The 26,225-nt window shown below is 46.3% G+C and overlaps 3 protein-coding genes across 3 annotated transcripts; all 3 read right to left on the bottom strand.

Annotated features, from left to right (window-relative positions):
- Window positions 1–7,748: 7,748 nt before the first annotated feature.
- LOC123108004 (BTB/POZ and MATH domain-containing protein 1-like) lies at window positions 7,749–8,801 on the bottom strand. The gene is made up of 2 exons (XM_044529877.1): window positions 8,242–8,801; window positions 7,749–8,208 (listed from the first exon to the last, which is right to left on the bottom strand). The coding sequence occupies exons 1-2, from the start codon at window positions 8,799–8,801 to the stop codon at window positions 7,749–7,751; spliced, it is 1,020 nt and encodes a 339-aa protein (XP_044385812.1).
- A 1,489-nt stretch (window positions 8,802–10,290) lies between these two features.
- LOC123108003 (BTB/POZ and MATH domain-containing protein 3-like) lies at window positions 10,291–11,643 on the bottom strand. The gene has a single exon (XM_044529876.1). It carries the CDS (start codon window positions 11,454–11,456, stop codon window positions 10,389–10,391), a length of 1,068 nt encoding a protein of 355 aa, XP_044385811.1. The 5' UTR covers window positions 11,457–11,643; the 3' UTR covers window positions 10,291–10,388.
- Window positions 11,644–17,779: 6,136 nt separating this feature from the next.
- Window positions 17,780–19,215, bottom strand: LOC123108002 (BTB/POZ and MATH domain-containing protein 1-like). Its single transcript, XM_044529875.1, has one exon. It carries the CDS (start codon window positions 18,968–18,970, stop codon window positions 17,780–17,782), a length of 1,191 nt encoding a protein of 396 aa, XP_044385810.1. The 5' UTR covers window positions 18,971–19,215.
- Between the last annotated feature and the right edge of the window lie 7,010 nt (window positions 19,216–26,225).

Here is a 26,225-nt window from a genome sequence, read left to right as displayed (position 1 = left end):
TCCTCCTTTATATTATAGTGAGGAAAGTATCGTTTTCCCCCCGAAATCCTCTCTGATGGATCAATTTCCCCCCAAAGTCTAAAACCGGATCAATCAGCCCCTAAACTCTCCAAAACCGGATCAATTCTCCCCCATGGTGGTTTTGCACCAGATTTAGGTGGTTTTGACTAGTCTCCTTGCTGACTGGACATTGCTGACTTGGCAGATGCAACTTTCCCCAATTTATAATTGCAAGCCGCTCCCTCGCCGCGAAGCACTCTGTCGCCCCCTCGCCGCCCCATCGCCGTCCCCTCGCCGCCCCATCGCCGTTCCCTCGCCGCCCCCTCGCCGTCCCCTCGCCGCCCCATCGCCGTCCCCTCGCCGCCCCCTCGCCGTCCCCTCGCCACCCCATCGCCGTCCCCCATCGCCCGTCCCTCGCCGCCCCTCGCCGCCCCATCGCCGTCCCCTCGCCGTCCCTGCTCGCCGCAGTCCATGGCGTCTGCTAGCTCGTCAAGCAGTCATCGGTCGCCGCGGTCCATGGCCTTCTCAGGGCAGTCGCCGGTGCCATATCGGGAGCCACCGATGGCGTACTCGCCTGAGAAGGTGTGCCACTGCAAAGTCAAGGCTCCGAGGTGGATTTCGTGGAGCATTGCCAACCCCGGTCGTCGATACTACAACTGCAGCCAGTCTCTGGTAAGCAAAACTGCAGCCACTGCAAAGTCAAGGATCTGTGCCCGCCGTTTCTGTTTGTTGTTTCGTTGAGCAGCAAGTCTTTGCGTGATTCTTTTGACAAAATTGCACAATTTTTTGAATAGGGATATGACTGTGGCTACTTCAAGTGGCATGATGATCCCCTGGATAAGTTTGTCAGTACGCTACTAGGTGACCTGCGAGATGTTGTGAATCGGCTGAAGACAGAGGTTAGGAAGCTCAAGACCGAGAAATCACAGCTGGAGCATGCTCTCATGGATGCCAAGTGCAGCATTGGTGATGCTGATGTTTATGTGCTGGATTTGAAAGCGCAGCATGCTCAACAAATGGATGTTCTTGCCAAGGAATTTCAGAGAAGCAAAAAGATGTACAAATTTGCCATCTTTTTCTGCATTGTGTCTGCTGTTATCATGGCTTTGAAGATGTGATGTAGTATCTTAGTGAACCACCTATGTAAGCTCGAGTGAACAAATGTACTTGAGTTTAAAATTTCAAAAGTCTGAACTTGTGTCTGAAGATAACTGAACTTTTGGTTGTCTGAATTTTTCTGAAGCGTTGTCTGAAGTTAACTGAACCCACCGCTTTGACAGCCACCCATTTAAGGCCACGCTCGCCCAGACAGCACTAGCCCACCCACTCTCATCCACTCGCCGTTCCCCATTCTCATCCACTCCCTTCGCCTCTCGCCCACCCACTCCCATCGCTTCTCGATGCCGGCGATGGCGCCCAAGAAGAAGACTGCAAGAGATGTTCGCCGTGCTCAAGATCGGTGGGAGGAAACTGTGAGCAGGTTCTGCAAGGGGGATTCAGAGAAAAGGGCCGATGTGGAGGAGATCTGCAACAGATTTTCGAGCTTGCAGATGTGCGTGGACCACGCTAGGGGCCTCATCGTTGTGGCAACTGATGATGAGAAGAAGACAATGTTCCCCGACGGCCGTCCCATTCCAGCTATCTCTGTTTTCCTTTGGGCTATGAATGAGGCGGAGAAGTCACCAGATCCGCGTCAGCGTGCCAGGTGGTACGAGTACCGCTCCCGTCGTCGCCCCCCTCCACCTCCAGTTGAAGGTCTCGTCGGCGTCGTGGTCGCTGTACCAGCTGCAGTGAAGCAGGTTATTGTGCACTCTGACAGCGACGGAGAGTGCAGTGAAGATGTGTTGGAGGACAGCGAGCAGGAGCAGGATGTGGAGGACAGCGAGAAGGAGCAGGTGGTGGTGGATGTGGAGGACGACAGCGAGGGGGAGGTGGCGCCTGCCGACGACGACGTGTACGTGGTGGCGCCGGTGATCCCGCAGCTCGGCGACAGGAGCATGCCAATCGAGGCGGAGACTTACATCCGCGTCGGCATTCGCCACTCCGACCGCATCAAGAAGATGAAGGACATGCAGAAGTGAAGATAGAGAAGTTAAGTTTCTAGTTCAGTGTCTAGTTCATTATGCACTGAGAAATGCAGTTAAGTTTCTATGTTAAGTTTGTATGTTAGGTACTGGACAAATGCAGTTATGTATGCACTGTCAGAGTTTCTAGTTAAGTACTGAACAAATGCAGTGATCAAATGTACTGAAGATGTTCAAGCATAAATGTTTTCAACTCTGTTGTCCTCTTTGTTTTAATCCAAAAAATTATAGTAGCAGAAATTGTGCCTCAAATTAACAGAAGCAGAAATTTAGGACAAGTGTGGCACAAATTTAGCACAGTATCACAAATTTTGTAATCAAATGGATGGCCCTTTCTTAGCATTTAGTGCCTCCTTGTATGCAGCAAGGTTGAACACACAATGTTGTGGAACTCTAGGTTGAGAGCTTGGTTGTGAGCTCTGTTGAGAGCTTGGCTGTGAGCTTTGTTGAGATGTAGGTTCATTGATCCTTAGGGTTCCTGGTTTTCTTCTAACTTCCAACTTCTTTGGCCTAGGTTGCACAGCCATTGCCTTGCCTTTTATATCAGCAGCCTGCAAACAAGTTTTTTATTAGTATAAACAAAAAAGCAACCAAGTTTTCATTAGTAGAAACAAAAAGCAACCAATTTTTCATTAGTACTAACAAGTGTCATCTTAACCTGCTTTTCAAGCACAGCTTTCTGTGTCTGAAGAGCATCAAAAGCCTCTTTGTCTTGCTTCTTTTGTTTTGCAGCTTCTCTGACCAAATGAGCATTTCCATGATGTTTAGCTCCATCATTGTTCTTACAGCTTGATCTATTATGTCCTTGCCTTTTGCAAGAACTACAAGTGATCTTGCCACCTACTTTGCTCATCTTAGTACCCTTAGGTTTTTCTCCTTCCTCTCTCCTTCTTTCTGTTTTAGGCCTTCCAGGCAAGCTAATGTGACCAGGTGGTTGTGGCTTTGGATTTGTTGAAATAGGCCAACTCTCCTCTCCCTCCAAAGGTTGTAAGCAATGATCATATATCTTGTTGTACACTTCTATGGAGTAGCAAGGAGCAATATAATCATCAATTTTCTGTCCTGTTTTATAGATAGCACTAATGGCATGGCAGCAGGGTAAACCTGACAGCTGCCAATATCTACACGAGCAAGTCCAGAGCTGCAAGTTAACAGTAAATTTGAATTTCTCATGCTCTTGCACTTCAAATCCATCTTTCCCATTCCACAGCACATGGCAGAAACCTGATCTCCTTATGTTTTGCTTCAGTTTTTTGAAAATGTTGGGACATATAGTTCCTTTCCAGTTAACTGACTTCCCTCTATTTTCTTGTACCCTCACCATAATTTTGCACCTGATCCACTCAAGCATTGAGACAATAGCAAGGTACCTAGCTAACAGGATGTAGTTGTTGAAAGATTCACACATGTTGTTATCAACTGAATCACAATTAGACCCCAGCTTCATGTAGGCCCTACTCCAATGTACTGGATCAGTGTTCATCATATCTTTTGCACCCTCAACAGTAAATTGTGCTAGCCTGGCCCTGTTGTAGTTGAAAATCACTTTGTTTGGTGATTTTGCACATCTCCAAAACCTTTTCTGAAGATCATGGTCTGGGTGTTTTTTCTTCCAATTAGCATATATGTGTCTTGCACACATTCTATGCTCAGCTTTAGGAAAAATGTCCTCCATTGCCCCTATAAGTCCCTTTTGTTGATCTGACATAAATACATATCCATCTCCTTGATTGCTTATTTTCAAGTCCTGGTTTATCTTGGCAAGAAACCAGAACCATGACTCATAATTTTCTTTCTCCACAACAGCCCAAGCAATAGGATACATCTGGTTATTTGCATCTCTTCCTATAGCACACAACATCTGTCCATAGCAAGCACCTTTGAAAAAACAACCATCAAGGCCAATAACTTTTCTACAACCTGCCAAGAAACCTTTCTTCAAGGCATCAAAACACATGTAAAACCTTTGAAATACATATGACCCATCCTTTTCATTATGGTCCAACTTCACTGCAACTGTGCTTCCAGGATTAGTTCTCAGCAGCTCTAACTGATAATTAAATAATTTTGAGTACTCTCCTTCAGTGGAATGCAATAGTTTCTGCATGACCATTCTCTTTGCCTTCTTGCACTGTGCAACTGTCACATCAGCAAATAAGTCCTCAAGTACAGTTTTCCTCAAATCTTCTAACTTCCAATTTGGATTTGCTCTTATAAGCCTGCCATATTTTGTAGCAATAACAGTTGATGTGACCAGTTTGTTATCTCTTCTTGGAATGCAATGGTGCTCATCTACAAAGGTAGACACCTGTAGCCACTTATTTCTAGTAGTTTTAGAAGCATAGATCATCCAGTTGCAGCCAGGCCAAGTACACTTTGCACCTACTTTATGATTTTCATCCTTTGTGAAAGCAATATGCACATGTTTCTTAATGCCATATTTTATTAGAGCTTTCTTCATCTGATGTCTTCCTCTAAAAACCATTCCTATCTCAAATGTAGGAATTTCTGATTTGCTGTCATATTTTCTCCATTCACTTTTCCTTCTCACTAGCTGTGTGGCCCCCTCACCATCACTTTCCTCATCAAAAGAGCAGTCATCATCTGATGACACAACATCATCTTCTATGCCATCCAGCTTCTCATCACCAGACAAACCTTCAATCACATTATTATCTTTGATGACAGGCCCCACAGCATCCCCTAATTTCTTTGCTCTCTTCTGCCTCCTAATTTCCCTTGCTAATTTCCTTAATTTCTCTGCCTCTGATTCTTCAGCAGAACTGTGCTCTGACAAAGGCTGGTAGTCAATGTCACTTTCATCATCACCTTCTTCTCCTTCTTTTACATTTTCATGTAATACTTCATTAGCACTTGTTCCATTTTCAACATGATCTGTAGATGTATACTCAAATTCAGAAGTAGCTGCTGGGTTCTGTCCTTGAGTAAATTGTGGCATTATTCCTCTCTGTGGTGTACCTGCTACTGCTTTGGTCTTTGCAGATTTTGCTTTATTTCCTACTGGAGCTGAAGAAGATGCACCTGGACATGAATAAGATGCACCTTGGGCTGCACCTGGAGTTGGAGGAGGAGCACATGCACCTTGAGCTGCACCTGAAGATGTAGTTGCTGAAACTGGAGCTGCAAGAGGTACTTTTCTTCTTTTAACTGCAACTCTACTTGCTCTACTTTTCTTAATCTTCACTGGACTCTCAAATGTAGTAAGAAAGTCATTAGCCTCACTTATTATCCTCAAATTTTCTTCCTCAGCAGCTGTCCTTTTCACACCTACAACAACTTCTGGCTCTGCTCTGTGTTCTGCTGAAGCTGCTACATTTGATAAAAACATCTCATCGACCATGTTTGTCTCCACAGCATCCACATTTACCAATGCAAATCTGCTACCTTTATGCTTGGAATATGTTTCTGAAACTACCACAGGCACATCATCTACCACAGGCACATCATCTACTCTGTTTTGCAACTGCTTTACTGCTTCTTCACACAACTGCACTTCCTCCACATAGATCTCTGCACATGACCCAATAGGTGTTGCATTCCCCATCTTCTCCACACTTGAATCATCAAAAATAAATTGCAAACCCTCACTCAGTTTTTTCCCTGGAACAAGCCAGTGCATCTTGTAACTATAATCCCCCCTACAATGTCCTCTTTCTACATGATACATGTCCTCAGCATAAGACAACAAAAGCTCAAACTTTAGGCTTTTCCTATTGAACGGAAAAGTAATCATCAGACCTCCGTTGTATACAAGCAATCCATCCACTGTCTCAAATTTGCCAAAATAATGTAGTGACACAAAACTTATTTCTTCTTCATCTGCTGCCTCATCGACAAGACCTGCCCAAAAAAACAATCTTTACCTCATTACGTAGCTCAGGACCTACCCATAAAAACAATCTTCCTATGATCTACCCTACACCTCCACCATCTGCCTGCCATGGCAGCAAAATTGGGTGCAGTAGATGACTTCTAAGCGCAGCTCTGATTTCTCCTAAACTAAGATCATGCAGTAGATGACTTCGACGGGAAAGAAAGGGGGGCGGTTGACTCACCATCGGGCGGCGTGGAGGCCGGCTGCAGGGCGGACGCCATGGCGGCGTCGGCGGACGCCGCCGGCGTGCTTGACGCCGTCGCCGCAAGGTTGGGCGTGCTTGACGCCGTCGCGGCACAGGGAGGTTGGACCGAAATCACCTGAATTGGGGGCTGATTGGTCGACCGGCTCCCCCAATCGATGAAAACACCTGAAATCTGCCAAGTCAGCAATGTCCAGTCAGCAAGGAGACTAGTCAAAACCACCTAAATCTGGTGCAAAACCACCATGGGGGAGAATTGATCCGGTTTTGGAGAGTTTAGGGGCTGATTGATCCGGTTTTAGACTTTGGGGGGAAATCGGTCCATCAGACAGGATTTGAGGGGGAAAACGATACTTTCCTCTATTATAGTAGCCACGCTGGGCCGGCCGCCGAGCCCAGCACTGCGATTACATATTTTTTAATCATAATATTTTTCGTGCCGCCGGGTGGCTAGCGCGCTACGCCCCGCGTGCCGCAGGTCGCAGGTTCGAAACCTGGCGCGCGCGATTTTTCGTTTACTTTATTTATTTGTCCAGCTCGTTGAAAACTTTCGAACAAGTCCGAGCAAAAAAAATTCTCTCACGTTAACATTTTTCCCGCAAAAATAACGGGTATTTATGTGATTACGTATAAAGCAAGGGGTTTTTTTGCAAAAAAAAATGCCACGTCGGCACCTGACAGACGGGCCCCAACTGTTAGGTACACTGTCAATACGTATAAATACGTGTTTTAGCCTAATTTGCAAAAATTTGGACGAATGTTGGTACTGACACGCAAAAATTAGGAATTGTGGTACCAATCTGCATGTGATGCCTGAATTGTGGTATTTCTGTGCAATTAACTCTCCTCAATTTCCCCAATCCTACCTCAGTTCTCCTGTGCAACCTATCAGGGGCCTCACATTCTAATTGCCCCCTGAATCAGGTTCTTGATGCCAATACAGCTGAAGCTATCACACTCCGTCAGTCTGCCTTGGAGTGGTTCAGGAGCTGACAATCAATGAAAAGCCATGCAACCACTGCAGCAACTATTCTCTGCTAATATCCGGACAGAATGAAGCAACACAAGCATCTAATGTTATAATGTATCAAGGACATGTGCAAACTACCGTTGTAGTCGGTCGATACAAAACAGGGCGGCGCCGTGGCGGTGACGATACAAAGCAAGAACGGCATGCATGAAGTAATCGACTCATCAATAAGTAAACTAATACACAATGTGTAAAATTGGCAGAAGCGTCTCGCCATCGTACAGGGCCACATGATTGTAGTTATATTGCGGGGCTTATCCCGGCTGCATACATTGGGGTTGTTACAAAAGATCACTTGCACGAGAAGAATAGAGGAAGATAACAGCAATCAGACTTAATGATTAAATAAATACACAATGGATAAGTCTCAATAATGCTTTCTTTTATCTAGCAAGAAAGGAAAATGATAGCCATTCTACTCACATGAGTAGATTGAATACGATTGATAAGTAGCATTTTTGTTTCGAAACATACATGCAGCCATACATGGAGTACTACTAAAATTAGGATGTCTACATGATGATAGTACTGTAGGCATTACCTCCACATTGCCATGATGATATCCTTTGCCGCTTTCAGTTCAGCCGGCAGGATTCTTGCTATGGGCTCCTTGAGAACAGACGGGCAGCTGGACTTAAGATGCTCGTAACCCTCACTTGCAATCATTGCCTCCAAATTGGATGGGGAGGCAAGGAATTGCAAACAAGCTTCTTTGAGATGACAGAAACCATGCTGCTCTGCTAGAGCCAAATTAGTTGCCACCATGTTGGAATCAATGTGATTGCACAGTTTCTCCTCGCATATCTGCTTTAGCCTGACAATATTGTACCTGTCGGCCGCCACTAGAAGATGGCCAGCCATCACCACATCAAGCATCGGAGGGACTGAATCGGTGTATATGTAGTGGAGCAAGGAATTGAATACATCTGGTTCCATGTCACAGATTTCAATAGGAGTAGCTGTAGAACTCTCCTTCATGGCACCGAGGAGCTCCGCTCTGAAGACGGATGAGCGAGCAGCGAGGACACACCTGTGAGCAGAGAATGTCTGTCCGTTGACTTGAAAGATGAGGTCCGCTGCATCCTTGTTCTTGAGCAGATCGCCGAGATGCCAGTGCAGGTCGCTTGGAGGAACCCTTGTCTCTTTGTCATGGATGACGGTGACATCACACTTGATGGTGAGACAGTCGTCTCTTAGATGCACCGATGCCTCCAGATCAGCCTTCTTGATCAGGACTGGGTAGCTCCAGGGTGAACCTTTTGAGAAGGTACGCATAGGGCTGGCATGGCTGTATGAAGGCACTGGTTCTCCATTCTTGTCAAGTACACTGAGCGTGAATTTCGCCTTCACATCTTCGGCACCAGCAGATTGAAGAAGAAGATAAAGAGATATGGAATCAGCACAATTCGTAGCGAAACCATTTGGGCAGTATTCCACGGCCCAGTCGTGGCCTCCAACACTGAAAGGTGGAGAAGTCATCCACTCGCCGTTCTTGATTAGGGCTTTGGTTCTTGAGTATCCATCCACCTTGAGCACACACGACTTCTCCTCAACTACAATGGCAGCAGAGATCTTGCACTGCTCTGCCATTCTAGAGGCGGGATTGGTGGATTGGAGTAGGATGGAAGACTGATGAGATAAGAACTTCGCTCCATCAATATATATAGAAAGGACTTGGGAAGTTGGATCCCTTCATTTCACATTCAGCCAAACGAAAACAGTGGCCTGTTCGCATCTCCATTTAGATTTGAGCGCCTGCGCACATTTGCTGCCTGCCATTTACTACTACTCGTTTACCTTCCACTGCACTGCAAATGACTAGGGAACCTTTTCACCTGCCGATGCAATGCATGCAGCACTAATGATTTTCCATGTGACCCTGAATCGAGAATTAAGCCTTTCAATGAACAAATACTCCCTCCTTTCCGGTTTATAGGGTTTATCTCAAAATCTGAGTTTTTCCATTTTATAAGGCTCAATTTGGTTGTTCCCCATCACAAGTTCAGATTTCAAGGTGCATTAAATAATTGCATGCAAGTATTAAAAAAAATTGATCAATGCATGTACTTTATGCATGCATGCATTACAATTAATACATTGATAAACATAAATTTTTGAGAAAAACAAGAGCATTAATTAGGTATTTTTGTAAATTATAAAAACTATTCCACCACTCACCATCTACCTTGGTTGGTGAGATTTTTGAATTGAGCCTTATAAACCGGAAAAAAGGGAGTAAAACTTTTCACCTCCAGAGGCTACACCTTTCAACGACAAATGGCACGGCCCTTCTTGTGTGAACAAAATCAGCAACAAAGAACCAATTAGCCAGGTTCGCGTTCGCGTGACCAGAAAGTATGTGCAATCGATTAGGACACCAATGATAGTACAATCCAGCTGAACGTAACGACCTGAACGCCGATTATACCGACCGCAACAAGAGATTTGAAGATAGTTTTTACTGTACTCAGATTGTTCGCCCTACATTTTCTCAAGACAACAACCACTCTGTATTTAGCAGACAACAGAACTGCCCTAGTCGTGCTGAACAGAAAACTACAATAACCTTTTTCTTTTCTCCTTTAAAATCGAGTTTCCTAAAACTGAACCCAAACAACCCGGCCCCAAGAGCATAACAAGTGCACAGCAACACTACCAGCACTGTTCAGAGGGAAATAATAACCAATGCCCGTCAAAACTAGTATATTAGCTAACAGAGGATAACAATATTAAAATGCTTGAGGATTACGGCTTAGTGCTTTTTTTAAATACCAATATTTCATTTTGAAAAACTGTTAAGACTTCGGCTTAGTGCTTTCAACTGAATTACAACACAAGATCCCATCGTCCACAGACATGGCATCCATATTTCACATTCAGTTTTTCAGTGCGAAAGTAGACATGAGTGCTAAACTGCTAATAACCGAACAAAGAAAGAAACACCATCATCTAATAGTGCTACTTGAAGGACCCACACAACCTAGCATTGTAGTCAGTCACTACAAAACAGGGCAACGGTGACGAGAAGAACCATTCTACTCACCTGAACATAGATTAGACTGAATGATTAATACTAACAATTTTGTTCAGAAATACACTGGCAACCATACATGGAAATGTAGCATAACCATTACTACCAAAATATGGATGACATATATGATAATAGTTCTGTAGGCATTACTTCCACATTGTCATGATAATATCCTTTGCTGCTTTCAGTTCAGCCGGGAGGATTCCAGCTACGAGGTCCTTGAAAACAGATGGGCAACTAGATTTCAGATGCTCATACCCATCACTCACCATCATCGCCTCCAAATTGGACGGAGAAGCAAGGTACTTTAAACAAGCTTTTTTGAGAGCATGGAAACCATGCTGCTCGGCCAATGCCAAACTAGTTGCCACCATGCCGGAATCAATGTGACTGCACAATTTCTTCTCGCATATCATCTTCAGCCTGCCGATGTTGTATCTGTCAGCCGCAACAAGTAGATGGCCAGCCATCACCACATCAAGCACAGGAGGAACTGTGTCGGTGTATATGAAGTGGAGCAAGGACTTGAACACATCAGCTTCCATGTCACGGATTTCAATAGGACTAGCTGCATAACTCTCCTCCATGGTGCCGAGGAGCTCCGCCTTGAAGACTGATGACCGAGCAGCGAGGACACACCTATGGGCCGAGAAACTCTGTCCACCAACCTGAAAGGTTAGGTCTGCTGCATCCTTGTTGTTTAGGAGGTCACCAAGATGCTGGTGCAGGTCGGTTAGAGGAACAGTTGTTTCTTCGCCGTGGATGACGGTGACATCGCACCTGATGGTGAGACAGTCGTCTCTTATATGCACCGATGCCTCCAGATCAGCCTTCTTGACGAAGTTAGGGTAACCCCAGTTATCACCTTTGCTTGAGAAGGTATGTATAGGGTGCGTACAGCTGTATGAGGGCACCGGTTCTCCATCCTCGTCAAGTACACTGAACGTGAATTTCGCCTTCACATCTTCAGCATCGGCAGATTTAGGCTCGAGATAAAGAGAGATGAAATCGGTAGAATCATCATCGTTGCCGTATGGGTAGTAGCGCACGGCCCAGTCGTGGCCGCCAACACTGAAAGGGGTAGAGGCCACGTCCTCGCCGTTCTTGAGTAGCGCCTTGGCTCTTGAGTATCCATCTACCTTGAGCACATATGACCGCGCATAAGACCTTTCCTCAGATACCATGGCAGCAGAAATCTTGCATTCCTCTGCCATTCTGGAGGTGGGTTTGGACTTTGGAGTAGGATGCAAGTTTCGCCAGAGGGAGGACTAGTTTTGTTCCCTCTATCTGTATCTATTCATTCTCGCCGCTGTCCAGTGATGTCGCTGGAAGCACGGCCGCCGCCGCCGGCGCTAGGGATTGGAGGTGGTGGCAGAGACGCGCGGGGGGAAGGGTGGCGGCGGAAGCAGTAGAGCGGACAGCGAGTTAGGTTTTCTGCCGGATGGTTTTTACCAGACGCTGTTAGAAAAACGGACGGCCGAGATGGGCTCAGGCAGGAGGCAGGACGGCTGAGACTGCATTCGCCCTGATCAGGTAATGGTGCAATTTATTAGAAGCATCCTGACCATTTTGGGAAGAACGGGCAAGAGGAACATTAGAACACCAACGACAGCAACACAACATCTTTTCTGTCGTGGTCACGTTTAACATCTTAACAAAATATTGATATTTTAAACTAGGATCGCCTTTGGAGTTGGAGCAGGACTGGTCGATTGTGCAATTGCGTTGAATCAAACTTTTGGGGCCTAGGCTACGGACGCCGCTGATCATGGAGGAGTGACTTCGATAGAGCACTTGATGAAGGATCATGGGAGAGATGATGGGATCTGACATCATGCTCTAGTTTTTTTTTTTTTGAGTCGGATCATCATGCTCTAGTTGAAACAATCTCTCATTATCTTTAGTTTTTTCTTTATTTCAAGAGGTAAATACATCAATGGTGCTTGAACTTGCCATGGATGTGCACTTTAGTGCCTGAACTTGCAAAGTACATTGAACTGGTTCAATAACTTGGCATGGACGTGCATATACAGTTTAAATGGCGTTTGTATACGTCCACGAAGCTGAGAAGGCACACCAACATGCCATGGGGCCCACTGTCATTGACAAGGGCGCGTGGCCTGTTTTTTGTGGGAAAACCCCAGAATTATTTTCTTACCAAAAAGGCCCTCACGACAAAACTAACAAATTATAAAATAAAAGCTGGGAGTATAACTATAAGATAAAAATTAAAACTGGTGTGCTGGATCGAACCAACGACGTACCAGTCAAGTGCACGCGGCTAGCCACTCGACAACTTCACATTTGCTGATATTTAATGATTCTTAACCTTTATAAATATTTGGCTGAACAAAATAAATAGAATTTAATAATCCAGCAAAAACAACACCGGATCTGTGACCCGAACATCAGAACAAAGCTTGTAGACCAAGCACGGATGCCACTCCAACCAATGAGTTGTCATATATCAAAAGTACAAGTACTCTTTATGACTGTATAACAAACATAATTTTTCAAAATAATGCAAAAATCTTCGTGCCATTTGAAAAACAATTCATGTGTTATTTTAAACCATATTCATTAAATTGAAAATATTTATGAATGATTAAAATGTTTATATGATTCAGGTATTATTCATGTAGGGATTCGCAGTCTAATGGCACCTAGGCTTGTATTTTTTTAGAAACACACACAAACTTATATACTATGTAAACTTTTTAAAACAACACATTTCTTTGTTAAAGGATGAACACATTGATATACTGCATAAGTAGTTTATTAAAAATGTGAAAAATTAAAACTATATGATTTTTTTAATATATGAATGTTTCGAAAGTTACAAACATTTTTTCAAATTATAAATTTTATTCTAATTCATAATTTTATTATGTGTATTTCTATTAAATTACTGCGTGGGTATTCTAAGAAATTATATGAACGCTTTAACATAATTTGTTTTACATACATGTATATTGTTTGTAGGTGATAATAATTAACTTATTTCTAAAAAATGAAATGAAAAAGAACAAACCCATTGAAACTTGATCCACACTGTGGTCCATTTTAGCCATACGGGCTCGTTATGTTATAAACCTAAATTAATCATTTTACCATTCGACGTCATTGGTTATAGTGGTACATGCAGCCACTATATAGCCTCTGGTTGCAGGTTCAAAGCAGTGGCACTATATTGCTGGAATAATTTTTTAATTACATTGTTTAGCTTTATGTTTATAAAGTGTATGAACCCTTTCCTGACACTAAATTTGAACAGGTAGATTGGCTAGGCACGCGCAGGTTTCAAACCCCGGACCAGTTCATTTATTAATAGATTAATACTTTGTTTTTGCAATTTATCAGTTTTTCTCTGAGGGCTTTTTGTAAGATTTTTTTATTCTAGAGGGTTTTCTGCAAAAAAAAAAACAGGCTACACGCCTTGTCCCTTACATCCTAGAGTGCCTCGTCGGCGTCATGGAGGTACAAAAACAAGAGTTGAACCGTATATGCACGTCCATGCCAAGTTACGAAACCAGTTCAATGTATTTTGCAAGTTCAGGCATCAAAGTGCACATTCGTGGCAAGTTCAAGCACCAGTGATGCATTTACCTCTTATTTCAACTTCTTTGTAAAGAGACTTGCTTTCCCTCTAAAACCGAGTTTGTTTTCTTTATTTCAAAAGCTCTAGTTAAACTTGAGGTCCACCAGCAGCACTCGATAGTGGTACATGCCTGATAATTTGCCAGGACGGTCGATGGTGGCACATACCTAATTGTTGGTGCATATAGCCCTTCTTTCTTCCCTCCACTTCCAATCACATTCTATGCACTCATATAATGCCTCCACCTCACTGATGACACGACCAACAATGTTCCAATTATGATGAAGATTTGGCATGGGCGTCGCACCGATCGCCTGCGTGATGGTAGCATCGTAGTTAGGAGCGTATTTGATTATGAATTGACCATAAACTTTAGCATAATAACTTGGACGAATATGCTCAAGCAATTTGAGAAGTAACCCTGGTACTATGACAACATTCAAAAGAAATTCCTTAATGTAGCTGATGAGGATTGTTTTGCCATGATGTTAGGTAAACACATGTCAATGAGGACTATGATGTTGGTTCATATTGTTATCTGCGAGACCAGGCAAGACTGCATCGTTAATGGGGAATCGACATCCTCTGCTGAAGGTTGAGAGAAGGTGATCAAGCACGAAGGGGACTCCAGTGCATCAACATCCCCTGCTGAAAGAACTCAACCTAGATAAGCTTCTCATTGAGGGTCAATAGGAGGAAAGTGATTTAGAAGATGTGTTTTGATGATTTATGACAAAACAGTTGAGAGGACTAAGTGATTAATTATCAAGTTTATTTTAGAAAATTAGTCATCGTGGATTTACGGATATCTATGGTATTCTCATTTATGAATTTCTCCTGAGCAATTTTACCCGGTACATCTCAGTTGTGACTTTTGCATTTTTGCATTTGAGAACTGCTCTATTTATTGTAGTATCAAGAAATTAGTTTTACCTGGTAATTCTGAGTCATAGTCCTCATCGAGTAAAAGCCTCAACTTATCCACGTAATTCCAACTATTGTGCTTTTCCTTGTTTTTTAGAACATGCCTTGGATGATTGGATGATTGATAAGTACTCCCACTATAAACGGATATAAGACTTTTATATCTTTAAAATGTCTTATATTAGTTTACATGTGAATAACATTTTTCTTCTTAAACATACACGCAACCATACCAGTAAGAAAATATATTCTTTTAGATAAGGCGAGCACTAGGCGTCGGTGCGTCGGCCTAACAGTTTGGCCGGTCGCGCCCCAGCCGCCGATCTGATTATTTTAATCCGTTCGATTAAACTGGTGGAATAAAAGCGGCGCATGTCGTTTCTTTTTTTTTTTCTGTGTACGCACGCTGGTCCACTTGCACTATTAGGAAGTCGCTTTTTCATATGCATCAGGGCCAGGGCCATGCGGTGGAGGTTGCATGTTGTCAGGTGGGTGAAGCCCATCAAAATGATGATGTGACTTCGCTCTGCTATCTACACTCAATAGTTTCAATCGAAAATGTACACAGAAAATCTGCACTTGTTATTAAAATGTATTGTGTATGTAGCATTGCAGTAAAACTTCACAACAAAAATCAAAAATCAAAACAAAAAAATAGTTGAATGTTTGTAGCACAAATTTCGTTCCCTTTACAATGAAAAAAACATATGTTGCATTGTGCAAAAAAGCTCACAACAAAAACGGAAAAACTATGGAAGCAAAATAGTTATATGTTTCTAGCATATTTTTTAGTTTATAGTTACAACTAAAAAAGCACTCATGTAGCAGTTCATTGGGCTGTTGTGGCTTTCGTGAAAACCCGAGCCTCCATGAAGCTTTTTTCCATCGCCGGTTGAAGCTATTTGCATCTACAGTTAAAGTTTCTTTGTTAGTGGTTGCAGCTTTTTTTGTTGCACAATGTCCTAGTTGAAACTTTTGCATCTACGGTTGAAGATTTTTTAGTCAACGGTTGTAGCTTTTTCCTTTTCACGGTGCCTGGTTGATGCTTTTCTCATCTACGGTTGAAGCTTTTTCTGTCAACGGTTGCAGCACTGGCCGGCCCCAGATTATCTCTGGTTGAAACTTTTTCATGGTTGGTTGTAGCTTTCTCGGGTGTCGGTTGCAGCTTTGTGGATTACACAAAACTAGTTGTATCACCCATGCAGCAAAAAGTCAACACTGTTTCTAGCAAAATTTACCATCGATTCCAGCAAAATATCTGTTCGGTTGTAGCATCTGTGGGAGAGCTGTTTGAGATGCAGGAGGTAAGGCGAGAGGAAAAAGTGACAAGACGAGACGAAGAATAAGCCCAGAAAAAAAGAAAAAAAAGTGCAGCGGGGAAGAGATAAGCTGCAGGCCCACCCGAAGCATGTGCTAGTCTATTCCTACATGACAGAGCGAGCGAGCGAGGAGCGACCGGCCGAGCGCTCGGCCGGTCGTCCGGAGGTAAACGTTTCCGTTTAGATAACCCCTGGGTTGCCCCGCTTGGGTCACCGCGGGGGCGATCCAGTCGCACCGCCACATGTCTCCCACCAACCTCTTCCTTGTCTCGCCGTCGCCTGAGGCCCTGCCGGCAAAGCCTGCATGGGTCCGGGACGAAGACGGCGGGGCGTTCTTTGAGTGGACCTCTCCTTCCCAGCTTGGATCCCATCGGAGCGGCCCACGGGATGCCTCGGGAGGATCTATGGGGTGACGGCAGCAGGGCTTCCACACTCTCCAGCGAGCGGCCGCATGGTGTCGGATGCGCTGGGAGGCCCACATGCATGGTCCGGTTGTGCGTGCTCGAGGCAATGGTGCTCCGGTTCAGGTGTTCATCATTCTCCGGGCGTCGTAGTCCTGGACGCGGTCCCTGCCGAGGGCGGCGGATGTGGCAACCACCCTCGTGATTGGCTGGGGCGAGACAGCGGGGTGAGTGCGCGCAGCGACCAGGACAACGTTCCTGGCCATGCAGCGGTGGCGCTCGCCTCCATGCCCGCATGAGCTCGCACACTTCCCTGGCTATGGTGGGCGGCCGTGTGCCGTGGATCTGGCCTCCACCCAGATCCGTCGTTAATGGGGCCCGTGGCCAGACGGCAATAGATAAAGGGTCGAAGAGGGATGCTAGATCCCTGCCGGCGTTCCGGCTACTATGCGCGCAGTCACAGCGCGGTTCCGGGCAGCTACTAGTTCAGTGTGGCACAACTTCCGGTGAAACCCATGTCGAGCTCGGTCATGGAGGACGACGACGGGGCCGTGGGCGTCGTCTCCTTGCCGAAGGCATCGTCGATTGCAATCGTCGTCACCGCGTTTCAACTGCTCCAAGGAAAACCTAGTTTTGTGTCTCTCGGGTCGGACTATGACAGTGCCTTCGAGGCCGTCTCCGTCTTGGGGGCACTGTTTGGAGCGGTGCTGCCTCGAGGGGACAAGAGAAGAAGCGGTGTTGCATGTATCGCATTGATGACGGCGGGTATCAGCTGCATGGTACAACGGAGTCTGGGCGACGGACGCGTGTTGAGGGGCACGCACGGGAGGGTGGCACTGTCTGACATCATGGTGGCGTCAACGGCAGAAGGGACTCATAAGGTCAATGTACTAACCACTCCTGAAGATGAGACGACGAAAGATGGTGGCAGCGGATTACAGAGCATGCGTATGAAATGCGCATTGAGGGTTTGCTAGACCGGTGAGTGCTCCCGGCTCACCGGCGGGCGGCTTGGCGAGGCCATCGGATTACATGATGTGTGTTTGATGCAAAGGTCAAGTCACATCGTCAAAGCTTGCAGGTATCACAATAACTTTTGTCAGGAAGGTGGTTTTTAGTTGATTCGTGTATTTATTTTATAAGGCTTTATTGAATAATTTGCTAAAAATGATTGTATGCATCGATCGATGCAGAGACCGGGGATTATTCTCTTTTTGAAAAGAAAATACGTGGAGAGCATAATCATTTTTTACTATAAAAAATTGGATGACATTAATAATACTACTACGGAAGCATTACTTCCGGAATGTCATGATAATATCCTTTTCTGAATTCAGCCGGCTACTTCTATCTCTCAGCTCCTCAAAAGCAGACCAGCCGCAGCTGGATAGCAGATGCTTAAAGCCATCACTTGCTATCGTAGCATTCAAATTGGAGGGAGAAGCAAGGAACTGCAAACAAGCTTGTTTGAGACGACGGAAACCATGCTGCTTGGCCAAAGCCAAGCTGGTCGCCACCATGTTGGAATCAATATGACTGCACAATTTGTCCTCGCATATCACCTTCAGCCTACCGATGTCGTACCTGTCAGCCGCTTCGAGTAGATGCCCGGCCATCACCACATCAAGTAGAGGAACCGAGTCGGTGTATATGAAATGGAGCAAGTACTCAAACACATCAGGTTCCATGTCACGAATTTCAATAGTACTAGAGGAACTCTCCGCCATGGCGCCGAGGAGCCCCGCCTTGAACACGGATGACCGAGCTGCGAGGACACACCTGTGAGCCGGGAATGTCCGTCCGCCGACTTGAAAAGTCAGGTCCGCTCCATCCTTGCTCTGTAGGAGATCGCCGAGATGCCGGTGGAGGTCGCTTGGAGGAATCCTTGCTTCTTGGTCGATGTCCTTGACGACGGTGACATCGCACCTGATGGTGAGACAATCGTCTCTAAGGTGCGGCGATACCTCAATGCCAGCCTTGTGGATGAAGTCATGGTAGCCACGGTCTGGAGCCCTCCTTGAGAAGGTGTGTAGAGGGATGGTACGGCTGTACGAAGGCACCGGATTTGCATTCTTGTCGAGTACGCTGAGCTTCAATTTGGCCTTCGCCTTCACGTCCTCGGCATCGGCAGCTTCAAGCTGTACATAGAGAGAGATATAATTGTCACAGTGCCTAGGATAGCCGTTGGGGTAATATCTCACGACCCAGTTGTGGCCTCCAACGCTGAATGGGGCGGAAGTCATGCACTCCCCGTTCTTGAGCAGCGCGTTGGCCATCGAGTATCCGTCTATCTTGAGCACGTACGACCTTTTCTCGGATTCAGCGATCATGGCGGCAGGGATCTCGTAGGGCTCTGCCATTATGGAGGCGGGCTTGGTCTTGGACTCGGAGTAAGATGGAGGGCTGGCGGGAGGAAAGATTTTGCTGCGCCTATCTGTGGCGAGAGGTGCACTTGGGAACTCCGGTTCATCAGTCCAACTCATCATAGCCCCAGCGCCGAGTGGTGTCTGGACGACGGACACAAGGAAGTTCCTTTCCTCTAATCGGCCGAGTATATATATAGCTAGCTTATGTATGTAGAGACCACAAGGCACGTACGTAGGAGTAGTACACAAGCAGCGTGACTCGATTGATTCTTGCCGCCGGCCGGAACGGAACACAAGCGTACGCACGTGAAACAGTCGAACCGATTGGAATCGGTCCTGTTTCTTTTGATTTAGTGATTGATATTTGAACTCAACTCACGGGATTTCTCCTACAATCCCTGGCGTATGTAAATGCCTGATGTACGTTCTGGAGGAATACTCGGTGACCGACCCTAATATTCTAATATTAACCGACTCGGTATGGAGTACTGAACATACCAGGACACATGCATGCACGCTCTGTGTAAGTGTGTGTTTATGTCTAACACGGGACATCTCGATCTACTATATGTTTGCGTCCTGTCCTGTCCTGCCTGCGATATATTTATCTCGCTCGTTTACCTTACCGAAAAAGGCTTTCGCCCCGCTTTATATTATAAAGCACATGCCCAAGCCAACAATCCACAGAGGTTCAAACACACACACACACCAAGTTCAACCAGCACACAGGATCCATAAGAGTTAATGCTAAGGGCACAGCTCAACAAGCCCCAGAACAGAAATAAACGACTGCAACTAGTCGGGCTCCGGGGGGGGGGGGGGGGGGGGGGAGCGGTGGCGCCAGGCGGAAGGCGAGCGATTGAAGGTCGGCGAGGAGGGTGTTGATGACGTCCCGATCCTGAGGGCGGCTAAGCGGCCGCCAAAGCTGCAGGTACCCACACATTTTAAAAATGGCGTCAGTAGCACGTCTGAGAGTAACCTTTTGGATGACAAGCTTATTGCGGACAGTCCACAGCGTCCAGGCGAGGACCCCTACGCAGAGCCAACGGATATGTCGGTAGTGAGGGGGGAAGGCATGGATCTCTGCGAGAAGGTCGGGGAAATTGGAATTGCACCACTGTCCACCAACCGTCTCGCGGAAACTGGACCAAAAAAACTGGGCCGTGGAGCACGCGAAGAAGATGTGGTTAGCATCCTCCACCGTGCCGCACAGGGGGCAAAGCCCATCTCCAGGTCTGTTACGCTTGAGGACTTCGACTCCGGAGGGGAGGCGTCGACGGATCCATTGCCAAAGGAAGATCCTAATCTTCAGTGGCAGGAGGATATCCCAGATCAAACTGAAGGGCTCGGGGGCGGGCGAAGGCGCGATGGCCGCGTGTAGGGACTTAGTAGAGAAGCGTCCGGAAGATTCTAGGCGCCAAGAGATGGCGTCCGGGGTGTCAGTGACGTTCATCGGGAGAAGGGCGATGTCCTCGAGGAGGGCATCCCAGGTGGCCACTTCGGGCGGGCCAAAAGGGCGGCGAAACGCGAGGCGCCCTAAGTCAATAAGGGCCGTCTCAACAGAGACCCGCGGGTCAACAACAATGGCGAAGAGCTCGGGAAAGCGGGCGGCCAGAGGGGTGTCGCCGATCCACCGATCAAACCAGACACAGGGTCGCGGACCCAGACCCAACCGAGATGGACGTGCCAATGCGAAGCACAGGGAGCATCTGAATGACGGCCTGCCAAAACTGGGATCCGCCCAAACGCTGACAGAAAGCCAGAGGCTGTCCACGGAGGTACTAGTTCCAGATGATGGTGAACCAAAGCCCTTCGTCACCATTAGCAATACGCCATAGCCACCGGGTCAGGAGGGCGATGTTCATGCGTCGGGAGGACAAAATCCCCAGACCCCCCTGGTCCTTGGGTTTACATATGTCCGGCCAACTGACCATATGGTACTTCTGTCTGTCATCCTCGCCAGCCCAGTAGAACCTGGATTGGTACTTGGCAATTTCCATGTGCAGCGTTTCATGGAGGCTATAAAAGGTCATGAGGTACCAAAGAAGGCTGGCGAGAGAGGAGTTGATGAGAATCACACGCGCAACCTTCGATAGCCAGCGCCCTTTCCAAGGCTCGACGCGATGTTGCATACGGGTAACCGTGGGACGGAGGTCCGCCACGGTGAGGTGCGAATCACTAATGGGGATCCCCAGGTAGGTCGTGGGGAAAGAACCCAGCCGACAGTTAAGTCGGTCAGCGATAGCCTGAGCTTCCACCGGAGGATAACCAAGAACCATCACTTCGCTCTTATCGAAGTTGATCATTAGGCCCGACATCTGCTGGAAGCCCAGGAGGAGGAACTTCAGGTTAGCCACGTCCTGAGTAGAACCTTCAACCATTATTATGGTGTCATCCGCGTATTGAAGGAGGGAGACCCCTCCCCCTCCGACTAGGTGGGGGACAATGCCGTGAATATGACCGACACCCTTGGCTTTGTCCAGGATGGCGGCCAGAGCATCGACCACCATGTTGAACAGGAACGGCGAGAACGGGTCCCCCTGACGCACCCCATAGAGAGTGGGGAAGTATGGCCCAATCTTGCCGTTGATGTTCACCGCGGTCCGCCCACAGGAGACTAATTGCATCACGCGAGTCACCCAGCGGTCGTCAAAGCCCTTACGCAGCAGCACTTCCCGAAGGAAAGGCCAATGCATAGTATCATAAGCTTTATGAAAGTCCAGCTTTAGGAAGACAGCGCGATGTTGTTTCACCCGAACTTCATGAAGGACTTCATGGAAGACAAACACACCATCTAAAATAAACCGGCCTTGGATGAAGGCCGATTGGTTCGGGTGAGTGATCGAGTTAGCAAGCAGGGTCACCCTATTGGCGTACCCTTTGGCCAGGATCCGTAATATCACGTTAATCACGGTGATGGGACGAAACTGGCGAATATCAGAGGCGCCCGGAACCTTTGGGATGAGGGTAATGATCCCATAATTGAGGCGACCAAGGTCCATAGATCCCGAATAGAACTCCTCGAAGAGGGCCATGACCTCAGGTTTGACTGTCTGCCAGAATGTAACGGGCAAGTGTAGGATCGAAAGTATGTCTAGAGGGGAGGTGATTAGACTAGTTGACCAAATAAAAACTTAACCTTTTCCCAATTTTAGTTCTTGGCAGATTTTAGCTATTGTAGGACAAGTCAAGCAATCATCACACAATTCAAGCAAGCATGCAAAGAGTATATTGGCAGCGGAAAGTAAAGCATGCAACTTGCAAGAATGTAAAGGGAAGGGTTTGGAGAAATCAAACGCAATTGGAGACACGGATGTTTTTCCCGTGGTTCGGATAGGTGGTGCTATCCTACATCCACGTTGATGGAGACTTCAACCCACAAAGGGTAACGGTTGCGCGAGTCCACAAAGGGCTCCACCCACAAAGGATGACGGTTGCGCGAGTCCACAAAGGGCTCCACCCACGAAGGGTCCACGAAGAAGCAACCACCCACAAAGGGTCCACGAAGAAGCAACCTTGTCTATCCCACCATGGCCATCGCCCACACAGGACTTGCCTCACTAGCGGTAGATCTTCACGAAGTAGGTGATCTCCTTGCCCTTACAAACTCCTTGGTTCAACTCCACAATCTTGTCAGAGGCTCCCAAGTGACACCTAGCCAATCTAGGAGACACCACTCTCCAAGAAGTAACAAATGGTGTGTAGGTAATGAACTCCTTGCTCTTGTGCTTTAAATGATAGTCTCCCCAACACTCAACTCTCTCTCATAGGATTTGGATTTGGTGGAAAGAAGATTTGAGTGGAAAGCAACTTGGGAAGGCTAGAGATCAAGATTCATATGGTAGGAATGGAATATCTTGGTCTCAACACATGAGTAGGTGGTTCTCTCTCAGAACATATGAGTAGGAATTGTCTATGTGTTCTGATGGCTCTCTCCACGAATGAAGAGAAGGTGGAGGGGTATATATAGCCTCCACACAAAATCCAACCGTTACACACAGTTTTCCAATCTCGGTGGGACCGAATCAACAAACTCGGTCGGACCGAAAATGTAAACCTAGTGACCGTTAGAGATTTTCGGTGGGACTGACATGCAACTCGGTAGGACCGATATGGTTAGGGTTTGGGCATAACGTAATCTCGGTGAGACCGATTACACAAACTCGGTGAGACCGAATTTGGTAATTAGCTAACCAGAGAGTTGGTCAGGCAAACTCGGTGGGACCGATTTGCTCTTTCGGTGAGACCGAAAAGTTACAAAAAGGAAACACTGAATTTACATTGCAATCTCGGTGGGACCGATTCGCTCTTTCGGTGAGACCGAAAAGTTACGAAAGGGAAACAGAGAGTTTGCAATCCCATCTCGGTGAGACCGAGATCCCTATCGGTAGAACCGAATTGCTAGGGTTTGGCAGTGGCTTATGACAAGTGAAACTCGGTGGCGCCGGATAGGAAGAATCGGTAGGACCGAGTTTGGCTTAGGGTTTAGGTCATATGTGGATATGGGAAAGTAGTTGAGGGTTTTGGAGCATATCACTAAGCACATGAAGCAAGAGGCTCATTAAGCAACACCTCATCCCTCCTTGATAGTATTGGCTTTTCCTAAAGACTCAATGTGATCTTGGATCACTAAAATATAAAATGAAGAGTCTTGAGCTTTTGAGCTTGAGCCAATCCTTTGTCCTTAGCATTTTGAGGGTTCCACTTTCACATCCATGCCATGCCAATCATTGAGCTTTCCTGAAATAATCATCTTGGAATAGCATTAGCTCAATGAGCTATATGTTGTTATGAATTACCAAAACCACCTAGGGATAGTTGCACTTTCAATCTCCCCCTTTTTGGTAATTGATGACAACATATAGATCAAAGCTTCGACAAATGATAATAAGCATGAAATATATCGTCGCTTTGAGAAGTATGTGATAAGTAAGAGCTCCCCCTAAATTTGTGCATATTTAAAATTTGCTTTGGACTGCAAATGCACAAAGAGTTAGAGTCATGGGTTACTCTTCCATGTCACATACATCTTGGTGGAGCGCTTAAAATGATAAGAATGAAATACATGCACTCATCACCAAGAATAGTGAATGATCACATAAGATAGATAAGATAATAGCATTAAGCAAACATTAAGTGTAGCTTATGATCAAACACATGATCATCAATGTCTCACAGATAATGACGTAGTATCTCAAGCACTCAAAAGCAAACAAAGTTCGAAAAACCACCAAATAAAACAAGAGAGAAAAAGCAACACTCTCTCTCTCGAAGCCTATGATCTATACATTTTTCTCCCCCTTTGGCAACAAGTTACCAAAAAGTTCCTAGAAAATGCATAGTGCTAGATCGACACTCAGGCTTGATCTTCAGGTGGTGGTGGAGTCCGGATCACTCCAAGGACGAAGGCTTCTGTAGACGCTGAAGTAGACGCTGGAGTTGGAGCTGAAGTAGATGCTGGAGCTGGTGGAACTGAGGCTGTAGCTGGTGCTGAAGTGGTGGCTCTGGTGTCAGCAACTGGCACGGCAGACGACCTCGGACCTCGTGGCACTCTGGCAAAGGCATGAGTGGTAGTCCTGCCTCTCCTCTCCTGCATGTCATCCTGGAGCTGCTCCACTGCAGTCTGAATCTCTGTCACCTTGACATCCAAGTCATAGAACTTTTGTTCCATGATTCTCTCTAGGCTTGCCTGGTTTTGAGTTAGGGTGGCTAGTCCTTTCTCAATCCGCAGGGTGGATGCAATCAGGTAACCAAGCTGCTCTTGTTTGGTCTTCAAGAAATACTCAGATGCCTCCTCTTGAGTTGGCATCTTGGCAGCTTTCTCCTTCCTTGCCTTCTCCTTCTTTGCTTGTGCTTGGGCAGACGATGGTTCATTTTCAGTCATCACAACTTGATTGTCCTCAAAATCTGGACGGATGGGCAAGTGTTCCTTGTCCAACAAGTATATGCCCATGCCCATCTTGGAGTTAATGAGCTCCTGAATTTGTGGGGCATACCCACAACTCCTCTTCTGGTCTGCTGCAGTCCTCTTGATAGTCTCTACTATGAGGCTCATGACTTTGAATTTCTGAGGTACATCAAATACATGAAGCAAATTGATTGCATGGCCTCGGATCATCTTGTGATCTCCAGATTTGGGCAAGAGAGTGTGCCTCAATATCCAATTTATAGTAGGCAGCCCTGACAGAAGATAATGCACAGACCCAAACTTGAAAGTATCAAGAGCTTCATTGGGAATTTCCTTGTACATGTTGGACATTGAGTTGTGGTCCATCTTCTTCTTGGCATAAATGTCCAAATCATCTGCTTGCTCCTCTGGGGCATTGATCAACTTTGCCCATTCCTCAATAGTTGATTGGTACCTCGTACCTTCAGACATCCATGTGATCCTTCCATCTGGGTAGAAGTGTGCTGTGGAGTAGAACTGCATGATTAGCTCCTCGTTCCACTTTGCGAGCTTCTGCCCAACAAAGTCTGCAACTCCACACGCACTAAAGCTGTCATATACTCCAGGGTAGCGTTCCTCATTTTCCTTCATGTAGGTCCAGTCGACCCATCTCATGTCACAAACAATTGGCTTCTTATCAAGCAGCACTGTCTCATAGAAATCTTGCTGTTCCTTGGTATGAAATCTATAGTCCACAGCAGTCCTTCTCCTTGAAGCATACGGATCTGCTTCTCTCCACTTCCTGAGCCCTGAGTCTCTCCTGAGCTTCATATCCTCAGCCATAGGATGAGCATCGTTGTGGTCTTGGATCTTGGGCTTGAGCTTTCTAAGAACTTGCTCTTCATCCTCTTCTTCAACAGCTTCAGGCACTGGGGCCTTGTTCTTCTCAGTAGCAGGTATGCTCCTTGTATTTCTCTTTGGTGCTGTCTTGACCTTTGATGCAGCCTTGGGCTTAGATGCAGTAGCCCCTGATTTTATAGCATCACCCATTAGCTTGGGTGCCTTAGGTGCTGGTGCAGCAACCTCTTCTTCCTCTTCCTCTTCCATGATGGAAGCCTTTCCAAGCACTCTGGCTACGGTCTTCTTGACCCTTTCCTTCCTCTTCTTGCCTTCAGCAGCAACTGGCTCTTTGGGTGCAGGCTTTTCAGTTGAAGCTCTAGCCTTTGACATAGGCTGCCTGCCTGCTGGCCTTTTGATCTTCAGTCCTGGCTTTGTGCCTTGAGCTGGCTCAACTCTCTTTGATGTGGCCTCTTCCTCTGCCACATAATCTTCATCTTCAGAATCTGAAGTTCTCTTCTTCCTCTGTCGAGTGGCAGCTTTTGGCAGATTGCTTGGGGTACTTCTGCTGCCATCATCTGAAGAGCCGGAGGGACTAGTGCCCTCACTCATCACCACTTGTTGTTCTGACACATTCTGGCTGTCACTCTG

Source organism: Triticum aestivum, chromosome 5A (genome assembly GCF_018294505.1).
Source record: "Triticum aestivum cultivar Chinese Spring chromosome 5A, IWGSC CS RefSeq v2.1, whole genome shotgun sequence".
Classification (NCBI taxonomy): domain Eukaryota; kingdom Viridiplantae; phylum Streptophyta; class Magnoliopsida; order Poales; family Poaceae; genus Triticum; species Triticum aestivum.
This window is presented reverse-complemented; position numbering and strand designations above follow the sequence as displayed.

Coding starts and splice junctions, on each gene's coding strand:
- LOC123108003 (XM_044529876.1), bottom strand. CDS start 11,456: ATGGCAGAGGAATGCAAGATTTCTGCTGCCATGGTATCTGAGGAAAGG.
- LOC123108002 (XM_044529875.1), bottom strand. CDS start 18,970: ATGATGAGTTGGACTGATGAACCGGAGTTCCCAAGTGCACCTCTCGCC.
- LOC123108004 (XM_044529877.1), bottom strand. CDS start 8,801: ATGGCAGAGCAGTGCAAGATCTCTGCTGCCATTGTAGTTGAGGAGAAG. Junction 8,209..8,241: donor CAGACATTCTCTGCTCACAG/GTGTGTCCTCGC, acceptor ATCCGTCTTCAG/AGCGGAGCTCCTCGGTGCCA.